At 47.8% G+C, this 21,435-nt stretch overlaps 3 protein-coding genes across 6 annotated transcripts; all 3 read right to left on the bottom strand.

Annotated features, from left to right (window-relative positions):
* Window positions 1-1,322: 1,322 nt before the first annotated feature.
* LOC120670443 (aspartic proteinase nepenthesin-1-like) lies at window positions 1,323-3,095 on the bottom strand. The gene has a single exon (XM_039950538.1). It carries the CDS (start codon window positions 2,780-2,782, stop codon window positions 1,439-1,441), a length of 1,344 nt encoding a protein of 447 aa, XP_039806472.1. The 5' UTR covers window positions 2,783-3,095; the 3' UTR covers window positions 1,323-1,438.
* Window positions 3,096-6,986: 3,891 nt separating this feature from the next.
* LOC120670440 (something about silencing protein 10-like) lies at window positions 6,987-13,356 on the bottom strand. 4 transcript variants are annotated; one of them, XM_039950535.1, is made up of 16 exons: window positions 13,082-13,356; window positions 12,918-12,959; window positions 12,766-12,815; window positions 12,401-12,500; window positions 11,384-11,640; window positions 10,569-10,648; window positions 10,175-10,259; window positions 9,335-9,514; window positions 8,909-9,061; window positions 8,754-8,831; window positions 8,511-8,650; window positions 8,324-8,429; window positions 7,670-7,923; window positions 7,522-7,588; window positions 7,366-7,434; window positions 6,987-7,270 (listed from the first exon to the last, which is right to left on the bottom strand). In XM_039950535.1, exons 1-16 carry the CDS (start codon window positions 13,197-13,199, stop codon window positions 7,139-7,141), a joined length of 1,911 nt encoding a protein of 636 aa, XP_039806469.1. In that variant the 5' UTR covers window positions 13,200-13,356; the 3' UTR covers window positions 6,987-7,138. The 4 variants fall into 4 exon arrangements, with proteins under 4 accessions (XP_039806469.1, XP_039806468.1, XP_039806470.1 ...); XM_039950534.1 differs by having other exon boundaries at window positions 8,324-8,432; window positions 10,569-10,645; XM_039950536.1 differs by having other exon boundaries at window positions 10,569-10,645; window positions 13,082-13,355.
* Window positions 13,357-14,560: 1,204 nt separating this feature from the next.
* On the bottom strand, window positions 14,561-21,203 carry LOC120670442 (lysM domain-containing GPI-anchored protein LYP6-like). The gene is made up of 6 exons (XM_039950537.1): window positions 20,436-21,203; window positions 17,761-17,878; window positions 17,504-17,671; window positions 17,394-17,425; window positions 15,198-15,308; window positions 14,561-14,807 (listed from the first exon to the last, which is right to left on the bottom strand). Exons 1-6 carry the CDS (start codon window positions 21,112-21,114, stop codon window positions 14,686-14,688), a joined length of 1,230 nt encoding a protein of 409 aa, XP_039806471.1. The 5' UTR covers window positions 21,115-21,203; the 3' UTR covers window positions 14,561-14,685.
* Window positions 21,204-21,435: the final 232 nt, after the last annotated feature.

Here is a 21,435-nt window from a genome sequence, read left to right as displayed (position 1 = left end):
CCTGATTGGTGGTGCATTCTGACACAATATAATTCAGGAGTTTGAGATGTTCATCTCAATTTTTTTCTATTTTATCACAAGATCTTCTGAAAATCGCTACGCCTTGTTTGGTGAAGTCTGGACTGATAGCCTGCGCGAGAGGGCCACCAGCCAAGCATGTTTTGGTTGATCACCATCCTGAAACTTGATTATCATGGGTCGGGATGTACTGAAAAATCTGCATGTTTATCTGGTGTGTGGCTTAAATTTCTCCTTATTTTTTAGATGAACACTTTTTGCGATGTAGAGCATCTCATGTTTGGGGTCAGGCCATCTGCTATGTAGCAAGGTGCCAAATTAGCCTTCTGTGGTTAATGAAACCTGTTGGGTAAACTTTGTGAACAAAGTGCTGTCATAGTGTCATGCGGCATCATCTTCTTCATCCAGCTGCTGGATTGTATCGGTGTCATCAGTAACTGAGAACACTACCTGGCAATTCCGCAGTTGTTTTTTTTTTGAAATAAAAAGTAGGAGCTCTACCATATCATATAACCAATTCCGCAATTGTCTCATCTCTGAAACTTCTCAAGCCATCGCCTGTGGATTGGCTCCAGACGTCTTGCTTGCCATTTGCGAATGGCACCTGTAACCTCGCCTGCTTATAATGTATGTTAACCCAAAATGCCGTGCTGTATCTTGTGAATGGCTCCAAATCAGTGCTTGCGCAAACATGGCAGTTTCTAGTCTTGTAACTCCCGTCTGGTTTTCTGATGCCATATGTCCCAAATCATGGTTGCCGGGGTGCCTGACAGGCATGTCAACGAAGACCCTGAACTCGTACATCTTGATCCCATATGTCAGAAGAGCATGAACACACAATGGGCAAGACAATGACCCCTTTCTTTTTAAAAAAGAAAAAAGTTGCTGAATCTTTTGTGGAGAATAACGGTGTGGCTATGGACAAAGAGAGTGCCATAGCTCGTACAGTCATGGTAGCATCACAGATTTTCATCAGATAGCATAGCATGCGCTGAATTGGTTCACAAATATTGACCAGACCGTTTGGCCATCTATTGCTCGTAGCCTCATTGGTGTCGTGTTCACCTGCCGACAATGCCCTGAAAGCGAACCGCGTCTGCTCCCAGTCGGAGTGTTCCTATCAGTCGGAAATGAGATAAGGAGCTTCTGCTTTGTCAGCTCAGCTCAGCTGTATGGATGACAGGCTAAACGCGGAGCAAATATCCAGTGCAACCCAGCTCACAAGATGCTACTCCTACTATGCAAATTTGTCATCAAAATTCTTCCAAAAATGGGGACGTGCTATGTAATCTGCAAAGAAGGCCTGGCACAAATTGGGAGCAAAATTTTACTCTATTCCTTCGAATTTCTACCGTTACATTGCTAGATTTGACCAGAACGGTAGTAAAAAAAAATCCTACCTTTTCTATGTACACGAACGCTACAACGAGGCTACGAGCCTGTCGCACCGTGCCGGCGCGAAGGACAGCCGGTCGTTCTCGAGGTCGTACACGACGTGCGTGTTCTGCTGCTGGAAGTTGCCGATGGCGGTCTGCTCCCCGGGCGCCGCGTCCAGCACGACGCACATCACGCGCGCGGCGAGGTCCTCGAACACGTAGTTGCCGCGCGGCAGCTCCCAGTCGGCGCCCCCCAGGTGCAGCGTCAGCGGCGGCACGGCGGGGCGGCGCCAGAACGCCGTCACGGGCAGCGCGAAGCAGAGGTCCAGCGCGGAGCCCTCCACGCCGCTGGGCGGGAGGCCGACCTGCGCCGCGAACTCCGCCCTCACGGCCTCGTACAGGTCCTCCGGGAGCGTCGTGATGGACGCGCCGGAGTCGATGATGGTCGACTGGCGCCGCGACGCCGGCACGGGGATGCGCGTCGAGCCCACCGAGATGGCCTTCAGCGAGAGGAAGTAGAGCGACGGCTGCGAGGGGTTCCTGAGGAGCGGGGTGCTCCGGACCTCGCCGACGTGCGCGTGGCTGTAGAGCGCGGCCGGCGCGCCGCCGAGCGTGACGAGGCTGCTCTTGGACTCGAACATGGAGGTGAAGCAGTAGGAGAAGCTTGTGACGTTGAGCTGCGACGGCAGCGACCACCTGCCCCGGCCGAACCCGGCAATGCCGGTCTCGTTCGACTGGAACACGCCCTTGTTGAAGTGGCCGCACCCGAAGGTCAAGCGCCGGGCGGGAAGGCTACCGGCATTGCCGCCGCCGCCGCCGCCGTCTCCGAAGGTGAAGCGGTCGGTCGCGAGCTGGCCGATGGTGAGCGACTTGTCGCCGTAGTGGTAGGCGTAGACGCAGCTCCGGTTGCCCGAGCTGAGGCGGCCGCCGCACGACGTGAACGGGAGCGCGCGGCACCGGGGCGCGCCGCAGGGGAGCGCGGCGTAGGTGGACGACGCCGCGGGGTCCAGGAGCGGGAGGCCCTGGTCGAAGCAGCCGCGGCAGGGCGCGCACTGCGTCCACACCAGGTCGCTGCCCGTGTCGAGCGTCAGCGCCACGGGCCGCGGCGGCGTGCCCACGGCCAGGCGCACCAGGTACTCGTTAGTCGCGATGCCGCCGCCGAGCCCGGCGCGCACCCGCGCGCGCACCGGGCGCGCGGGCTCGGACAGCAGCCGCCGGCGCGCCCGGGCGCGGTGCGCCATTCGCCGGACGAGCTCGGGCCGCGCGAGGCCGCGGCCGGCGTCGGCGTGCGTGAGCAGCGCGGCCACGACGCCGGCGCCGGCGCCGGGGACGGCGCGCGCCGGGTACGGCAGCGCGATCAGGACCAGCAGCGCCGCGAGCCGCTTCATGCCCAGCTTGGGACGGGGATCGGAGGAGCTCGCACTGGAATCACGCTGCTTATTTAAGCATCCCGAAGCACGCGGCTCGTGGTGATTAAAGAATCGAGAGCAAAAATTGAGATTATTTGTAGCCGGAATTGGCACTGGATAATTGGGGACAGGCGGTTGGGTGATGTGCCACTGATGCCTACTTGTTGGCAGAAGCCGGTGGTGTGGTGACAACGTTTTCAAAAGAACGCGGCTGCATCGTACGCCGTTTTGGCTTGTACTTGTTTTTCTTGTCGGCGACAAAGTAAGATGGAGGTGGAGTCGCCCGAGGACGGCAACGGCGTCTTTGTTTGACCTCTCCTCGACTGCCCTGTGTGAGGCTGTGAGCAGAGGAGACAAGCAGGATGAGCATGTGCCCGCCAAGAATTTTCAGGGTCGCAGGTGGATGAAATCAGTGAGTCCATCGTCAGTATATAGTCTCCGTATACAAAGTAAGATGGAGGTTGGCCAAATAATGTTTGTTTTCTCTGGCATATGGAACGATGCATGCAACCCATCTTTCTTTTATCCAACCACTTTAGGGTATGCTCCCAAGTTTTAACAGTGCATATTTCCCAAGAAATCTACAAAACCAATATGGTCTGAAAGAATTTTGAGATGCTAATTTCGCTATAAATTCTTTAACACTAAACGTATATTTGATTTGATTAATGTTAACATAATATATATACTCAACCATTTGCAAACTAAAAGATGATTAGAAACACAGATGTTCATATGAATTGTAATGAATGAGGAGAAAGTGAAACCATACAAGAAGAAGAGTAGACATATAAAAGTTGGATCTGTCTCCTCATGAGGTGATCGTAAGTTACGACTAGGTAACACTAGACACAAAAACAAGACATAAAAACAACTAAACAAGGGAAGAGAGTTGACTGGGCAACACTGGACACAAAAATAACTAAACAAGACACCCAACGGGTACACTACATATAGAGCACATGATCCATTGGAAAAAAAAACAAGACATAAAAACAACTAAACAAAGGAAGAGGAGTTGACTGGGCAGCTATGGTGACTTACGCAAATACAAGATCTAAGTCACCTTAAAAGAAGTAAATCTGATAAAAGTTAGAAGAATGAAGTTAAAATTTGAATTACGATCTTACAAACGTTTTCGTTAGAATTAGTATCATGACGATATAAGGTTTCCCTTGACCGAGGACCAAAGATTCCTAGGTCCTAGAGATTCATATCGAGACAGCCTTGTCAGAAATGCAGTCAATCGAGGGAGCAAAAAAAAAAAAGACGCTTGAGCACCTGTGGTGGCTGAGCATACATCCAGACCGTGAACCAACTGCAACCGCGCCGCAGGAACTGATGCACACAGTCGTTGTTGTTTGTACTGATCCTTGCTTTGTCTGAAAGGCTTCGATTAACAAAAGATCAAACGCCTCCATTAATCTACCGTTGCTTCATTTGTGGAGAAACTAAAAGGATCGCAGGAACATACAGAAGTGGCGTCTCATGTACTACTAGAGCTGGGACTTGGGCCGTGCCATTTTTGGGTGGGCCGCGGCACGATCATTTGGCACGATCCAAAGCACGGCACGGCACGAAATATTTTGGGCCGTGCCGGCACGACACAAACACGAGGGCCGTGCCGTGCCTACAATTTCAGCACGACGTGCTATATAGCACGACCCGCATTTAGGGCCGTGCTTGAGCCGGCACGGCACGAAAACAGCCCATCGGCCATTACGTAGCCCCTTGTTTTATTATGACAGTTAATCTTTTTTTCTAATTAACAATAATCATGAAAGAAAATATTATTCATTCAAAAAATCATGTAATTTTCATATTATGGATAGTTTATGCGCTTTCTAATTGTAATAATAATATTTCTATATCGATGCATATAAATCCAATTGTAAGTATCCGGAGGGCCGTGCTTGGTCCGGCACGGCCCGAAGGCGTGCCGGCGTGTCATGGGCCGTGTTTGGGCTTGATAATAGACTTATCGTGCCAGCACGGCACGGCACGATGTGCCGATCGTGCCTAAAAATCTAAACCCGACACGGCACGAGACACGAGAGGGCCGGGCCGGGCCGGCACGGCACGGCCCAAGTCCCGGCTCTATGTACTACTATGTTTGGTTTCAGCTTTGAACCCTGAATCGACTCCTCCCAAAAGGAAAGGAAACCCTGACGGAGACGGGCACCTCATTCCTTCTGACAAAACGTCCAGTAAACCGTAGTTTTCATCCATCAACTACCTGGCGGAGGAGGCGTCTCCGTCCGCACCGGGAACCAAGACCTGGGCCGGTCTCGGGTCAGCCGGGGTGGTTAGCCGAGCACCACCACCGGTACGGTGACGAACGATAGGCGAGGCAGGTGCCCTCATGAGTGGCTGCCTCTCCCTAGTCCCTAGTTACGGTACGGCGTAGGGTTAACGAACTGCAGGTGAGGCACCATGCCTGCCTTTGGAGATCCTGCAATCAGAGTGAGGCATGGTGCATGGTGCATGGCGCAATCAGCTCTGGACTCTGGTTCTGGCCTGGGGCGACTTTTCTTGTCAGTGAAGTGATTGTTTTCTTTTTCCTTTTTAACCTGCATATTTCGATGTCACTGTCTTTCCTATCATGTATGTGCTCTCGGTTTCAGCAAGCTTTATTTTTTTATATGACATTGTTTAGTTAACCCCAGGGGTCATCTTTTTTTTCTTTGACATAGAACTGTGTCGTGACGTTCATGTTTTACCAATTAAATTTAGAAACATAAATATTTCATTTGAAGGCAGCAATATCTTTTTTAGCACAAAAGGAGGAGGAGGAGGAGGAATGAACGCACCAGTGTTTTTTTTTTCAGTCTTCACCTTATGATCATGCGTGCCTCGTGGCAAGGCATACCGTCAGGCGTCAAGATCACTTACCAGACACCCATAGCAGCTTTCAGGCACCTCAATTCTCTTTTAGTGGTGCTGATGATCACCTCCCACTTAACCAGATTGAGCCTGCTGGGATGCTGCACATCTTTCCCTGTTACTTTGGCATGAGCTCAATGACATGTTGACAACTCTAAGGGGGCAAAAAATCACTCTTGCACGACCAAACCAGCCAGTGTAGACCTGAATTCCCATCTCTGATCTCTCTCTCTGTTTTTCTATGTGAAAGCAGCCAGAATCCTCAACAACCCCTGTGACTAAGGTCTAAGGAGCAGAACAGCATCCTGATCGAGCTGAACTTTGCAATCGGTTCACTCGGCGACACCGACGGTGCGTTAGGCCGCCGTATCGGGGTCAGCCGCCAGCCGGCGCTGCGCCACGGCGGCGTATAAAACTACCCGATCTGCTCGCCACCGGCGAGCCGGACACGGCGGAGGGGGTGGTCAAATGATGCGGAATATAGCGGTGCTTGCGTGTTGACGTGTTTGGTGCCGGTTAGGTTGGCGCCTGCAAATGATTTGGATGTGCTCGTGCCTTTTAGGGGTTGTACTGAAATACTCCTGTAAGCAGCAGCTGAAGCTAGCTTCGAGTCCGATGTGACACCAGATCATGACCTCATGAGTTCGATCAGGCTAACTGGTGCTCCCACCCTTTCGTAAACATAAATATTTCTAGCATATAAAATTTAGGAGCATCTCTAACGCGGTCATTTCTTGTATAACGCACTCCTACTTCCTCGCTCATCATTGATTTAGGCCGTGTTTAGTTCGAGCGCAAAAATTTTTTGCGTTGGAATCTTATTAATTTGAAATACTAAATGAAGTCTATTTACAAAACTTTTTGCACAGATGGGTTGTAAATCGCGAGACGAATCTAATGATGATAATTAATCCATGATTAATCAATAATTAGCGGATAGTTACTGTAGCATCAATGTTGCAAATCATGGATTAAGTAAACTCATTAGATTCGTCTCGCGACTGTACAAAAAGTTTTGTAAATAGATTTCATTTCATTTAGTACTCCATGCATATGTCGAAACATTCAATGTGACGGTTTTTTTGTGTTTACGGGTAAAGATCTAAACAGAACCCTATAAATATGACCCATTGTCCATATCAGTTTTTTTTTGTCTTATAGCATCTCCGGCGATCAGGGGATTTCAGGAGCTCCCTACTCTGCTGGAGAAAGTTTTTTTTTTCTTACCCTCGACCCCTATTTTATTAAATAGAGATATTGCTGGAGTTACTCTTAGATAAAGTGAGCGAATAAATTTTAGTGCCAGTCAAGCAGGAGGGAAATCAATAACGTATTTGAGCCTGTGGCAGGAAGTGAGTCCGGAGTTTCCCTATCCTTAAACGGTAAAACCTAACATTTTTCATGTTCAACCACAAAATTTTCATGTCCTGTGCATACAAGTTACAACTAGTATCAACTCTTGAACCGAACACTACGGCTAACGTTCGGGTTGATGCCAGACATTTCACCCCCATATGGACCAGAGGGCTTCTTGATATCACGCACTTGGCCTTTCCGCTTGACAAGCTTGGTTCTATGCTTATCCTGAAATGAGTGTGGACACAAAAGAAATGAGCTAACAATTTTGAATTATCACCCAGGAAGTTTAACTGACTCGCATAAAATTTAATGTTAATTACCCTGTAATTCTTTCGTGGATTCTTCTTTTTCTTATTTCTGGATCGTGTCAACCCCCTGTTCTTCTCGATCTGCAGGAGTTTGGATTTACTTAGAAACATGTAACGAGAAATCAAAGTTTATAATAGGTTGTATGATACACCAGGGTGAGTATTAACCTGATATGAAATCTTCCTCTTGCCATCTCCATCCGTTTCTTCCTCCACAGTTTGAATGCTAGGCGTTCTGTCATACAGGAAAAGAAATAAGCACCAGTATAGCATTTATCACGAGCACCTAAATACCTGAAATATGAATTTAACTTACATTAAGTACTTCTCATTCTTAATCGACAGTTTTTCAGTCCTCTGTCTTTTCACATCCTGATAGAAGTCTTCTTCAGAATAGTCACCATCTTCTGGCAACTCATGGTCATCTTCAGTATTGCCGCCATCTTCTGGCAACTCATGATCATCTTCATGTGAGTGAGCTCCTACTCTTGACAGGACTTGAAGCTCATGTTTCCTCCGCCTTTCACCGATATTATCTCGCTTTGGAAGGTCATCATCACCAGAAACGAACTTTGAAGATAAAAAAAATAAGGGATTAGACACAGATACATCCATAACCTTGTAGCTACGAATAAATTCAAAGTCATGAACTATATGCTGTTTTCCTTCCTAAGCCTATACTAAAAATAAACTGAAACATATGTACAATATTGTGCAATTAGAATTTAAAATTCACCATAGATTTCAAATTCAATAAACAAATTCATTTGGAAATATAAATATTCTGGATATTACAGTGCTAAAGGTATTACCACACGAAATTATTTCCAACCAAGATGACTAATACCTAGTAGCTGATGCATGGCATGTTATAAGGATTTACATATTGTCCCATTCCAAACCCTTAAGAACCATGAGAAACAATTAGAGATAAACTAATACAGCAAAAACTGAAAACCGTATATCATACCTTGCTTTTATTTGATTTAGAAGCAGCTGCCACAAGCTTGCTAGGTTTTATCATTTGATTATTCTTCTGCACTTCATCATCAAAGTCATCCAATGTCTGCAGGTCTCTTCTGTATATCAAAGACAAAATAAATAAAACCACATAGAATAAAAACATTATTTTGTAACAAGAATGTCTAATAACTCACTGATTGCTAGTTGTCCTAGTTTTTGACAACTTCTCTGGCTTTGATCTTGTCAAATTATAGAGCCCTTTTTTCTTTAATCTTTCCTCAAGGTTAGCTCTTACTTTCAACATTTCCTGGCTTTGCAAGCCCATTTGCCCATCCTGTCATTTTTAGATTTCACATGCAAGTCCATTTGCTCACTGTCATTTTTAGATTTGATTCTCAAGGAAAATAACAAAAACTACATGTTCATAGAAGATTTACCTTGTTCTTCTCTTTGTTAACTTCATGTCGATCACTATTAGAAGGCTCACTCTTCCTCAATTCAGAGATATCAGAGCCCTGAATTATGAACAATCATGACATATTTGGAGTGTCTAGATAATAAAGTAATAAACACAATGAAGAAGAAACAGTACTTGTTTCACTTTATCAAGTGCTTGTGCATTGCTACATTTAACCTCCCCTTTGTCCAATGAGATCATCTTATCAGCTTGGATGGGGCTGCTATCAATGTTATGGTAATCAGTGCTCCCCTTTTGCCTTGCTAGATTCATGGTAACTTTCTTCATCTGCAAAAGAGAGGAAATCTTTTGACATAGTCCAAAAAACATTCCAATCAACTCAGAAAGAGGATTAACTAACAAGCCATAAAATAATGATATCCAATAATGGAAGAATTCTTACATGCTACTTTTTACTCAACTTATTTTTGGTCTGTAAGACTGATTAGAATACTAACCTAGAGAATGCAAACAAAAGAAGTATAAAAAAGTGTCATCTGGCAGATACAGTGCAGCATGGATGTGCCTTCAGAATGTGTATAAAGTTTACTAAAAACAAACCTTGTCTACCATATTCTTGGTCTCTACAAGGCGAGAAATTACAGGATGATCATGCACGGGCAATCCTTCAGCTTTCATAAGGAGGTAGAAGGTAATAGCTTGACAATAAGCCAGCAAACAAGCTTTCTTCACTTCCAAAGGTTGCATTCTACCTTTAACTTTGCCTGGGCCAGCTGTAACCTGCAGAAATGGTATTCAGTTATCAGAGGAAAAGAGGAGGGGGAATCTATGGCCTGTCCCAAATCAAAATTGGGCCCTTGTCATATAACTTAAGTCGCAATCAAAGAATCGTTTACGCCACTCCATAACACATTAATATTAAATATGCTGTCTATGTTGTGGGCCCTGTTTAACTGGAGTGGCGGAGTTCCTAGTTGAGTCAAATGTGAACAATCTGCTTTTATCAGGAAGTTAAATTGTGTTCAATTTGGTTTTTGCAAAGGATATGGTATTGCTAAGCCAGTAGTCAAGTTACATGTACTGCATAGCCAATAACAACACAACCTTTAGTCCCAAGAAAGTTAACAGAAGGGAGTAGGATATGCCTCAAATGGCTTCTGTTGCTGAAGTGACCAATTTGCAGCAGATGGGTTCAAAACATTTGGTTTCTGAATCACTCTCCATGAATTCTGTTGCTGAAGTGCACAACTACAAGGCTATGATGAGCTAGACATTGCATAGATGTGACAATAAGCCTTACTGGTACGCCAACAACTATTCATGTTTCAAGTCTCAGAGTTCTCCCTCACATGTTATTCAAGTTACGCAATAATTCTGTGAATGCTATTTGAATAAGAAACAAAAAAAATGGATCCAGTAGTGAGTTCAACAACAATTTACCACATTGGTGAGCTGTCCTATGGCCTTAAGTTCTTCATGGACCTCCTTCAATTCAGACAACAAGCTAACGAGTTCAGGAGCAGAACTGCATAAATTTAATATATAGATGTAATCACGGATTGCACTTAAGCACATAATAATAGTACAACTTCTACTATTCCATAATTTAGATGCTCCAAGGCCAAGCACTACAAATCTGAAAATTTTGGAAATGGGCATGCCTATGCAAGGCTGATTTGAGTAGAACTACCAGTCAACATGATTATTTCTGAAAGGCCAAAAAAGTTCTCAGGCACTGTGATTTTTACACTGAACAGAGACACATAACACCTTGAGGATAGGCTTTGTGAAGGAACTGAAAATAATATTAAGTGTACAGATTAAAATAACAGACCTGTATAACACATCCATTTTGTCATTGCCTGATAAGACAGCAAACTCTTGTTTTAGTACGGTTTCATGGTTGGATGCCTGCTAATCAATGGGTAAACAATTGTACCAAGGTATTCTGTCAGATTCATACTAATATAGTATCAAAGAACATATTCTAACAAAGTACTAGCAATACGAAATAATCTCTCTGTAAGCGACACAAAGTCTTTAATTTGCATTCAGAAATGAGCATGTAGAAGATAAATCAGAATTCTTATTGTTGAACAAAGCAACGATAGTGACTTTAAAATAAAGGAATGAACCATTTTACAATTTGGTTGCACCTCTTGCGTATTTAGAACTTAAATCAATTTGGTTGAAAGGAAACTAAAGCTTAATCAGCACCTGAAAAAATGGTTTTATTTAGTATTATCTTTTGCAGGCCTTTGATACTTTATTTTGATCATACATATCAAAAGCAAGTTAATGATAATCCATATCGCGAGTGAGAATAATTCCAGAATTATTCAAAGTTATTTACACCAACTTCAAATCTAAAAGCTATTTTGGCCTATACATTGTCACATCAACACCACGCCAGCTAAAACCACTCTAAATACGATGGATCAAAAGTGAACGTTTTTTAATAATCGAGGATTGTAAAAAGAACGGTTTCAGAGTTGGGGGTTGGAAACATGGACTTTACCCCCATGAAAACAAAATTGTGTACATGTGGTATAACTTCTAGCTATGAGATAAGAAGATATCCTGAAGTAAGTTTAGACAGTACTCAAAGCCATCTCCTAGTTAAAGCAAACAAGAGCAAGTAACAATCACCTTTGTGGCATCATTCTCTTCATCACTATCACCATCTTCTAATCCAAAATCTTTCATAGAAAGCTTTTTTTCATTCTCTTTCTGGATCCTTTGTGCCTCCTCATAATCCACCTCATCATCACCAGATTGTTCACCAGCATCATAATATGCCTTTTTACCTCTGCCCCAAACGTCTGTGTTCTTTTCATCTTCCTCTTGCTCATCCATGCTATCATCACCCCCAGCAATTTGTTTCACAGCCCTCTCCGCTCTTTTTACTATACAAAACAGATTTAAGTTATAAATATGCAAACACCACATATCAGAAGAAACAGGAACAGCTAAATAAGTGGTTTAGTATTACTCTTATTATAATTTCACTAACAAGGCAATTTAAATCATAACAATTGAGCTAAATCTTGCATGGAGACGCAATATGAATTCTGAAACTAGAAGAGATCAAAATAACACTACCATAGCATCTAACATAACAACAGATTTATTCACACTGAAGAGGTAAGGCAGCATTATCTATCACATAAAGCTGCATTACATCAAACATAAATATGATTAGTTCTTAAAAATAGTGTCAATTAGAAGGTCTGTTGGCGACTAAACATATTAACATTAGCTCAGTGATATCAACACGTGAAATTAATCATTTAAGCCACAGAAACATATTGCTAAACAGCAACTACAGAGAAGTGATTCTAGATCAAATCAACGAAGCCCCTGTTCGGCTGGGAAAAAAGCCAGCCCCAGCCGCTGGCGATGGTTTCTTTTCCGGAGACGAAGCACTGTAGCTATAGTAATAAAATAAGCCACCAGCGGCAGCTGATCAAGCCAGCCGAACAGGTCAGAAGTGATTCTCTAAAATGAACTAAGGTGCTAGGAGCTGAAAAAAGTATCTTCTTCCCTCTCTAAAATCACTTCTCTCAGAGAGTGAATCATAAGCATGAGAAGCTCAACCAAACAGGCCCATACTAAAAGCGCAGTACTATGCCCATAGATATGATGTAATAGCTATCACAAACTTACATTTTGCAATATACCCTTTGTCCCATTCTTCATAATTTGCTTCACCCATGTCACTGTTCTCTTCTCCTCCGCTGTCATCAGTTTCACTATCAGAAACACCCTAAAATAATTGAGATAATAAAACAAGTCAAATAGACAGAATATAGAAATAATATAAACTAGTACAGAACTGTAAGTTTAGGCTGAATGAACAAAACAAATGATTGAGTTATCGAAGTTGTGCTCTTCGGCCAAAAGTAGCTACTGGTTGCGTTTAATCAGTCAGACCATGAACCCTTGAAAGTTGACACATGATTTGTAGTTGTAGCTTTCTCTACATTGCAAATTCCTGAACTGAAGGATCAATAAAGGGGTAAAAGTTTTACCTCGAGGTCGAACACGGGCTGCTCCATTTCGTCATCCTCCGACTCTCCCGCTGAAACACAACAAAAAATAAGAATTGAAACGTCTTAGGAAACTGCAGGTAGATGTATGAAGCAAAACGAAATCTCCGTGGCATGAAAACTAGAGTGCTGACCATCATCGGCGTTTAAGGGGATCATGTCCCGCTTCTTGTGGACTGCGAAACAGAACACCAGAGACAAACAAGAACAAAGCCCGCATCAGCCAGCAGGAACCACAAAAACCACACACATACTCTTCAGAAAACGAAGGGAGGGAGCCTTCCGTCCCCTATCTTACAGGCAACAATTTCGTCGTCGTCGGAGTCGGACATCGCCGCCAGCTCGTCGGTCCGCTTGGACTTTGCAGGCCCCCGTGCCGGGGGGCGCCGCGTAGTCATCCTCGCCCTCTTCCCCATGCTAGGCAGAGCGGGAAGCGCGGCGGCCTAGCGAGGTTAGTTTCCTAAAACCCTAGCCCCTGGCCGCCTGGCGCCTGCACCCGATACCCTTGGGAGGCGGCGGCGTCAGGCAGGCGTAGTTGCGGAGAGGCCGAGAGGCGAGAGAGGGTCGGTTAGGGCCTCAGGGGGCTGGGGACTCGGGTGGGTACGGACGTAGGGTTCGCGGTTGTGTCCTGGTGGGCTGGGGCGCTGGGCCGAGGTGAACTGAAGAAGAAGGGCCCTGTCGACATAGAGCTGGCCAGCTGGGCCGTCCATGTCGCGCCGCCGTCCGTGTCGCGCCGCAGTCGTGAAACAAAAAAGGATGGATCGTTGTGAAAGAAAAAAAAACAATCCAGACGCTAGGAACCGGTAGTTTTCCTCTCTTCTTTTAGCTTAGTTTTCCTCCGTATCTTGGGATCTTACCTGTGACAGTGTGACGCCGACTGGACTTTCACACACAATTCGATGTGTTCGCTGGCTGATGCTGGTGCTGATTTGTTATGAGAGAACAGTACTGCTGACTGACTGGCTGGTAACTGGTGGCTGGTGCTGATTTAGTACGAAAGAATATTAGTGCTGGTTGGTTGGCTGACAAGCCAAGCAAACACAGTGAAGATGGTCTTTGTACCCAAGGCGGATCTAGAGGGGGGCTAGGGGGATCAAGCCCCCTACCTGCCCAAGATTCATGGATACCCCTAAGTTTTTCCTTAATTTTTGGAATGAAAGAATGAAGAGGAAGAAGAAGAGAAGGGAGGAGGAAAAAAAAAGAGAATGGATATGAGCCTCCTCTACATTCATGGGCTAGATTCGCCACTGATTGTACGCACTATCGTTTCACAATCCTATTCTAATGTGGGGAACGAGAAGTTACAGAAGCAATCTTTTCAGAAGAACAGCAGCTGATTTTTGGTACTCATCTATCGTATCCTATTCTAACACAAGAAGTTACAGAAGCACAGCAACTGAGCATGTTCAGAACAGAACAGCGGCCTGATACGCTACGACAGAGGACATCACGTTCTCAGTTTCTCACCTGGCCCTCCAGGATGCTTGACATGCCTCCACTATTGGAGCATAAAGGGAACCAACCAGGGAAGGGAATTTCATCTACATGCCCGCATGCCCACTTTCAGATGCTGTGTGTTTCAGGACTACCACCTGCTAACAAGCTTTGTGGCCAGAGTGTATAGCTCCCATCAGGCGCATGTCCTTGGCATCTGCCCATCTCCATCTTGTACCAATGCCTTCAGACCCTCCCTTGGCTCTCCATACACAAACTGAAAAGTAAAAAACCTGTAGAGCGCATAGGTGATAGGCCGCTGAAGTTCTACCAGACACTGGTATGAAGAGCTACAGGCTACTGGCTACACCAATCTTTCTCAATGAGGTTCCACCAGGACCAGGCCCAAAATGAGGCCTCCCTGGTTCAATACAAATACAGCCAACAAATACTCTGTACAGGAGGAATTCACATCCGCAAAGATAAGACCATACAAAGAATGGAAAGGAGGAGGATAAGGCACGGCTGATTCATCGCAGGCGCCTGTGAGGGACTTCCACCAGGCCCATTTGCCGGAGGAACGTTGGATCCTCCAGGGCCGTACCGGCAAATTCGAAGGCCCTGTGCGAAACTATGAACTGGACCCTAGTACCATCGTTGCGCCTGCGAGTGCCCAGTGAAATCCGGAAGGTGGAAGTGCAGACGTGACTTGTGCCGTGCCTGGCGAGCGGTTATAGTGGAAGCGAAAAAGATTGCACTGCGATCTGAAGATTTGATTGAAAGACAATGGTCAAGCGGCATATTTCCTCTTTTATGACATATTTGGGCTACAGTTTGCTTCGTATTGGATCAAAATATAACTAAAACAAAATCTACTATATAACTATACCTAGTATACTCGTTATATTTTGGGGGCCCTAAATTTTGGGGGCCCTGTGCGATCGCACGGCCCGCACGGGCCTAGATACGGCCTTGGGATCCTCCCGGGATGGCACCGCCTGCCTCTCCAGGTCCTGGTGCAGCTGCTGGAGGGTATGAAACATGGTTTGCTGCAGTTGGCAGTGCCGTGAGAGGGGGGAATTGATGTGGTCCTGCAATGATGATCTAAACAGTTGAAACATAGAATACCAGTAAAGATTAAAATAGGAATTGATGATGCATAGTGCCAGGTAAACGGAACAGCAGCATCAATGAAACATATTTCTGTTATTATAAAAAAAAATGAAACATATTTCTGAAGACTTCACTGTTTGCTATATTGCAATACATTGAGAACAAAAGTGAAAGTTTCACCAATCTATGTTAATGAGCTTGATGTACTTAATACCTTAATCTACACTTCATTGATGTTCCGGAAACGTTGTATGCATAAGTAGTGGTATATGTTTGCTCTTCCCCTTTTCCTTTTACATAAGTGTGGTCAGAAGGGAAATGGCAATTTTCTGCAATGTGGCTGCTTTCTCATATTGCATCTGCTAATTAGTTAAATAACCAGCACTTGATTTACTTAGCTGGGTTCGCTTTGGTACTACTGCCTCAAATAAGTCAGTATATAAAATTTGCAAAATCAAGGTACTAAGTCTTAGGCAGGTATAAATTTGATACCAACTTAATGTCTTAAACAAGATTGGACAAGGATATCAAAACTATTGTCCAGTTCAAATCCAAACCGGGGGGGGGGGAGCTAATATACTGGGACACCAATATCTTCTTTAAAGTTATAATCATATATCAGGTCCATTCTTTATTCTACTCTCTTTAAAAAATTTGGTGCACCCTAAAAAAACTTAGGTTTTGAATAGGAAATAACATTTCCCCATGGATCTTTCAAAAAGGGAAATTGGTACGAGGCACATCCCCAAATGGTGATTTTGTACACAGCACACTCCACTCTTTGAAATTGTGTACAACACACTCCATTCTTTGATTTTTGTCTCCAACACACCGCAGCACATAAAAGGTCTTCTTTGCCCTTGCAAAAACCGGGCCCACCCGTCAGCTCTCTCCCTCTCCCCCTTCCTCCTTCCCCTCTACAAGCCGCGCACGCGCCGTCCCCGGCGGAGCTCGAGAATCCCGGCGGCGGCGGCACCTCGGGTCCCCGGCGGAGCTCGAGAATGACGACGGCGGAGGCCATGGCGGCACGACGGCCCTCTCTACCGCGCGGTGGAGGAGGCGTCCGCGGAACCAGGGCGGCATCGCGGAACCGCCCGCGCGCACGCCCACGCGGTGGCCATGGCGGGGCGGCCTCCGCCGGCGGCCCTCCCACCTCCCTCTCCCGGATTCGGAAGTCCGCCGCGCCGGCGGCAGGGGCCCCTCCTCTCCACCTCGAGCGTGCCGGGCAGGGGCCCCTCTCCGGCGGCCTCGAGCTCCGCCGGGCCGGGAAGAGGGCGGGGCCGGGGTCCGCGGCACTAGGGCGGCACCGCGGAACCGCCCGCGCGCGCCCACGCGGTGGCCATGGCGGGGCAGGCTTCGTCGGCGGCCCGCGGCATGAACGCCATGGCGCGGCGGGGCGGGCTCCGCCGGCAGCCCTCCCACCTCCCTCTCCCGGATTCGGAGGTCCGCCGCGCCGGCGGCAGGGGCCCCTCCTCTCCACCTCGAGCGCGCCGGGCAGGGGCCCCTCTCCGGCGGCTTCGAGCTCCGCCGCGCCGGGGAGAGGACGGGGCCGGGGGCAAGCACCGCAGCCGTGTACGCAGGAGGGCCGGCGAGTCAGCAGCGCGTGGGCACGGCTCCGGCAGCGGCCTCCTCTCTCCGTGCGTCCTCTCTCTGCCCTCCCGGCCGGCGAGCTTGCGGGACGGCGAGCGGCGGCCAGTGCCGCGCAGTGCAGCAGCATTGGGCAGAGCGGCGGAGCGGAAGGAGGAAGGAGGAGAGGGAGAGAGGTGACGGGTGGGTCCGGTTTTTGCAAGGTCAAAGAAGTCCTTTTATGTGCTGCGGTGTGTTGGAGACAAAAATCAAAGAATGGAGTGTGCTGTGCACAATTTTAAATAGTGGAGTGTGCTGTGCACAAAATCACCATTTGGGGAGGTGCCACAGACCAATTTCCCTTTCAAAAAACACATCTCTGGACAAGTCAATGTGTTAAAAAAAAAAGAACTTTGAGCAATGGACTAAAATTTACTGCAATAGCACTTCAGTAGCCAAATATGAAGCAGACTAGAAATGAAGAAAACAACAAGTACCTGGGCATGTGGGTTGAAGACCAGAGGATACCCTGCACATAAATTGTAAGATGTGATCACCTTTGAGTTCCACTATTTAGAGCAAAAAACATTGTGGATATTTTGCTTACGATGTTGCAATGGTTCCATTGATATAGCCACCATAGTTGCAAGACGAGACACTGCAGCCACCACTGGTGGGTTGTGCAGTCACATTACCAAGGATTAGGTTGCTATTGGGGCATTGCATACTTGAACATGATGCTGTTAATGAAGCTGGCGCTGGGGTGCAGTACAAACTGTAAGGAAAAAGGCTGGGGTTATAGTTATGGTCCAAAACAGACTGCCGCAAGAAAATTGCACTGAACAAAATAGATTATAAAATTACTTGAGATTCGCTGGCCCACAACTGCACTCCACACAGTTACCAGCAGTTAGTGCATAGGTCCCATTTGCCACAAGCAATCCAGAGTCCGAAGCAGAGTTAGGAAACGCTGATGCGCAAGCTGATCAAGGAATAAATAGACGTCATTAGAAAGGAAGTATTAATCAGCAGAGAGAACAGAAAAAATAAGAAACTATCCAACTCAACTATCATTATTGAATCAATCAGCAAAACAGATGGGCATGGATGAAGTGAAAGACCCTTCTATCAAAAAAGAGAGTAAAGATCTATCAACAAAACATTTTGATAAGACCTTTTAGCTAGTGCACTGAATACTATATTCACTCCAAGCAGGCCTTGCTAACATTCATGAATCACGGAATATTAAATTACTCACACCCACATAAAAGTAATCTTTCACAACATAGCAGCTCCAAGCGTGCCTTGTCCCAAGCCCCAACCATTGATCAGCTTTTTTGCAGTAGCATTTTAAAGTCATTTCTGCATCTTACGTTTGTAAATCCAAAGGCTGACCATTCCGGTAACAAGCTTTTTGCAGTAGTACTTTAACTAACATAACATCAAATTGCCCCTTTACAGAACTGCCACCCTTAAGCACTGGCAGAGCCTCTTGGAGGCTAACCTGGGCTCCACCCCCCCCCCTCCTCCCAAAGAATTTATGAGACTTTGGTTTACTTTGCTAGTCCGCTTATTACAAGCAACTCACGTATTCGAGTTCATCCATGGATCTTGCAGGACTATCCAGAGAGGACCACGTGCAATCATGTCTATTGCTTTTCTTGCATTTTGCATCGTTTGACTATGATTGCTGGATAATGCGTCGCGACGCTCTCTTTTCATTGTATTCGCTAGCTGTTGCTACCTCACCGGCTGTGGAGCTCGCTGGGCACTGTCGCCTGGACATAGGAAGAAGAGCACATGGCTCCGAAGGGGCTGCAGCTAGTCCCTTTGTCGATTCTTTTCTAAAATTTAACCTTGCAAGTTCATAGATTCATAGTTTGTTGCTGATAACTTGATTTTTATGCTAATTGCTACCCTCAAAAGCTTAGGTAGCTAGGTTTATATTATTTGATGCCTCACGCATACTTATCTAATACCATCGTCAAGCTTTCTCTCCATTGCGCTCTAGGGCGCCATGACATGTGGCCCTTAAAGCTTGCCTGCGGTGCGGCATGTCGGCTCTTTGAACTTGAGCCTTCACAAATTGCCCCCCCCCCCTTAATATTATGGGTTAATTGGATCCATGCCATTGCAATTTTCCGAGTTCACTGATCTGCCATTACTATTCATCATATTGGAACCATGCCATTATAATTTCACAAATCTCCGAACCATACCACTACATACCCTTTCGCTGTGTTTTTTAAATTTTATGGACAAAAATACTCCTGATCTTCTTCTTCCTCCTCTCATCTCCCTCTCCTTCCTCTCTATCTCCGCTGGTGGCCGCCGGGCTAGAGCAGCCCCCCCCCACCCCCGGCGGCACGGTGCCCAGGCCACTGTGGGCTTCCTGCAGGCGGTAAGCACCCCAGGCCACTGGAGGCCGCAGCAGCCCCGCCGGCGGCACGACGCCCAGGAGGCCCTCGTAGGCGCGGCGGCGGCCATGGTGGACAAGGGACGACGCTGGCAGGATGGCGTGCCTGCGGGGAGGCGACAGGCCCGCGGGACGGCACCCTCCATCGCCGACGCCCTCCCTCACGGCTCCCTACCTTCCTCCCCGGCGCTCCGGCGAGGTGGCCGCGGTGAGCCGACGGCGGGCTTGCACGAGCTCGAGCTCGGCGGGCGGTGGTCGGGCACAGCTGCGGCGGCCCGGCTCGCGGTGGCCGGCCAACAGAGGCGCCAAGCCTCGCGGCGGCCGGGACAGCGCCGAGCCTCGCGGCGTCCCCTCCCCCTCTCTCCTCCCAGGCGGCCTCCCATGGCGGCTCGGCGAGATCCACCCCGGGCAGGCGGCGGGCCTCGCGGCGGCACAGGAGCCCCTCCTCCTCCTCCTCGCTCCTCCCTCCACTGGCGCCCCTCCTCTCCCTCTCCGTTGGTTGTTGGGATGGCAGCCGGCGAGCTCGGGGTGGCCACGCCCAGGCGGCCGGCGAACGTGCGGAGGCGGCCGGTGGCGCTCCGCCGAGGAGTTCGTCGCGGTGGGGATTTGCCTTAGAGAGAGAGGAAAGAGGGAGGGGTGAGAGGAAGAAGAAGGTTGAGGGTATTTTGGTCAATAAATTTTGAGAAACATGTTGAAAGGGTATGTAATGGCATGTTTCGGAGAGTTTTGAAATTGTAATGGCACGGTTCCAATATGATGAATAGTAATGGCAGATTAGTAAACTCGGATAATTGTAATGGCGTGGATCCAATTAACCCAAATATTATCTCACGCTCCGCCACTGCCCTTAAGGCCTTCACAAAGGTTAAAGGAATACTTGTCAACCAATACTTCAGGTCAATTTTACCTAACCTACTGTTGTTGACAAACAGAAGCATATAGTAATGATGGGTAAAAAAGTACATAATATAATCAACTTATAGCCAATTTAATGAGAAACTGGTGGAATGTCGCCAAGTTATCGCCTATCAACTTCTCTTCAAATTAGTAAAAGAGCCACGACACTTCATTCCGATCTCGTTGCCATAAATTACATAATGCAATCCAATGTGAGATTGTTTACCTGGCAATGGAATGGCGAGGATGTCACCGGGCGCGACAATGGGGCTCCCCATTGCGTTCACATTGCTGACATCCGTGACGGTGGTGGCGTGGCTGGCGGCGATGGATTGCACGGTGTCCCCGACCCGCACGACGTAGGAGAGGTACACGGCGGGGAGGTTGTTATCGGTGGAGTTGAAGCAGACGCAGGGGAGCGGGATGACGAGCTGCTCCCCGGGGTTGAGCGGCGCGTCGGGGTCCTCCTCGGCGAGCCCGTTGGCGGTGCGGATCTGGTCGGCGGAGGGGAGCCCGGCGAAGACGACGTCGGCGACGGAGCCGAGCGTGTCCGCGGGGCGCGCGGCGTAGCGGACGGCGACGGACTTGCGGACGCCGTCGGCGCAGGCGCAGCGGGTGGGCACGCGGAGGGGCGTCCCCGCGGGGAGGATGCGGTTGGCGGCGCCCGGGGAGGCGAAGTCGAGCGCGTTGGCGGCCAGCACCGCCGCCGGGTCGGCGCCGAAGAGCGCGGCCACCTCGGACACCTTCATGTCCGCGTAGAGCGTGTACCCGAGCAGCGCCGGGCACGCGTCCGCGCCCGAGCACGGCTCGATCGTCGTCTTCGCCGTCGCGCCGCGGGGCGCCACCGCCGCGAGGATCGCCAGCAGCGCAGCCGCCGCCGCAACCGCGGGCACCGGCCTCGACATTTGGGCCCGAGGGTTTAGGGTTTGGGCTTCTGCGGCAGAGGAAGGGGGAAAGCTCTGCTCGGCTCGAGGTAGGACGCTCGGAGGTCGGAGCTCTTCCCTGTGAAGTGTGAACTCGGGAGTAGGGCTGGGCATTCGGTTAGTGCGGTTAAATCGGTTCGGTTAATTTAGTTTTGAAATATTTCGGTTATGACAAACTCTTAACCGAAATTGTAGCTAAAAATCTTTTAACCGCGTAAATTCGGTTGCGGTTAAATCGGTTTGGTTTTGCGGTTAACCGTAATGTATACAATACATAAATAACAAGCAAATTAGAATGAAATT

This window comes from Panicum virgatum, chromosome 4N (genome assembly GCF_016808335.1).
Source record: "Panicum virgatum strain AP13 chromosome 4N, P.virgatum_v5, whole genome shotgun sequence".
NCBI lineage: Eukaryota > Viridiplantae > Streptophyta > Magnoliopsida > Poales > Poaceae > Panicum > Panicum virgatum.
The sequence above is the reverse complement of the archived record's forward strand: the minus strand, read 5'-3'. Positions and strand labels throughout refer to the sequence as shown.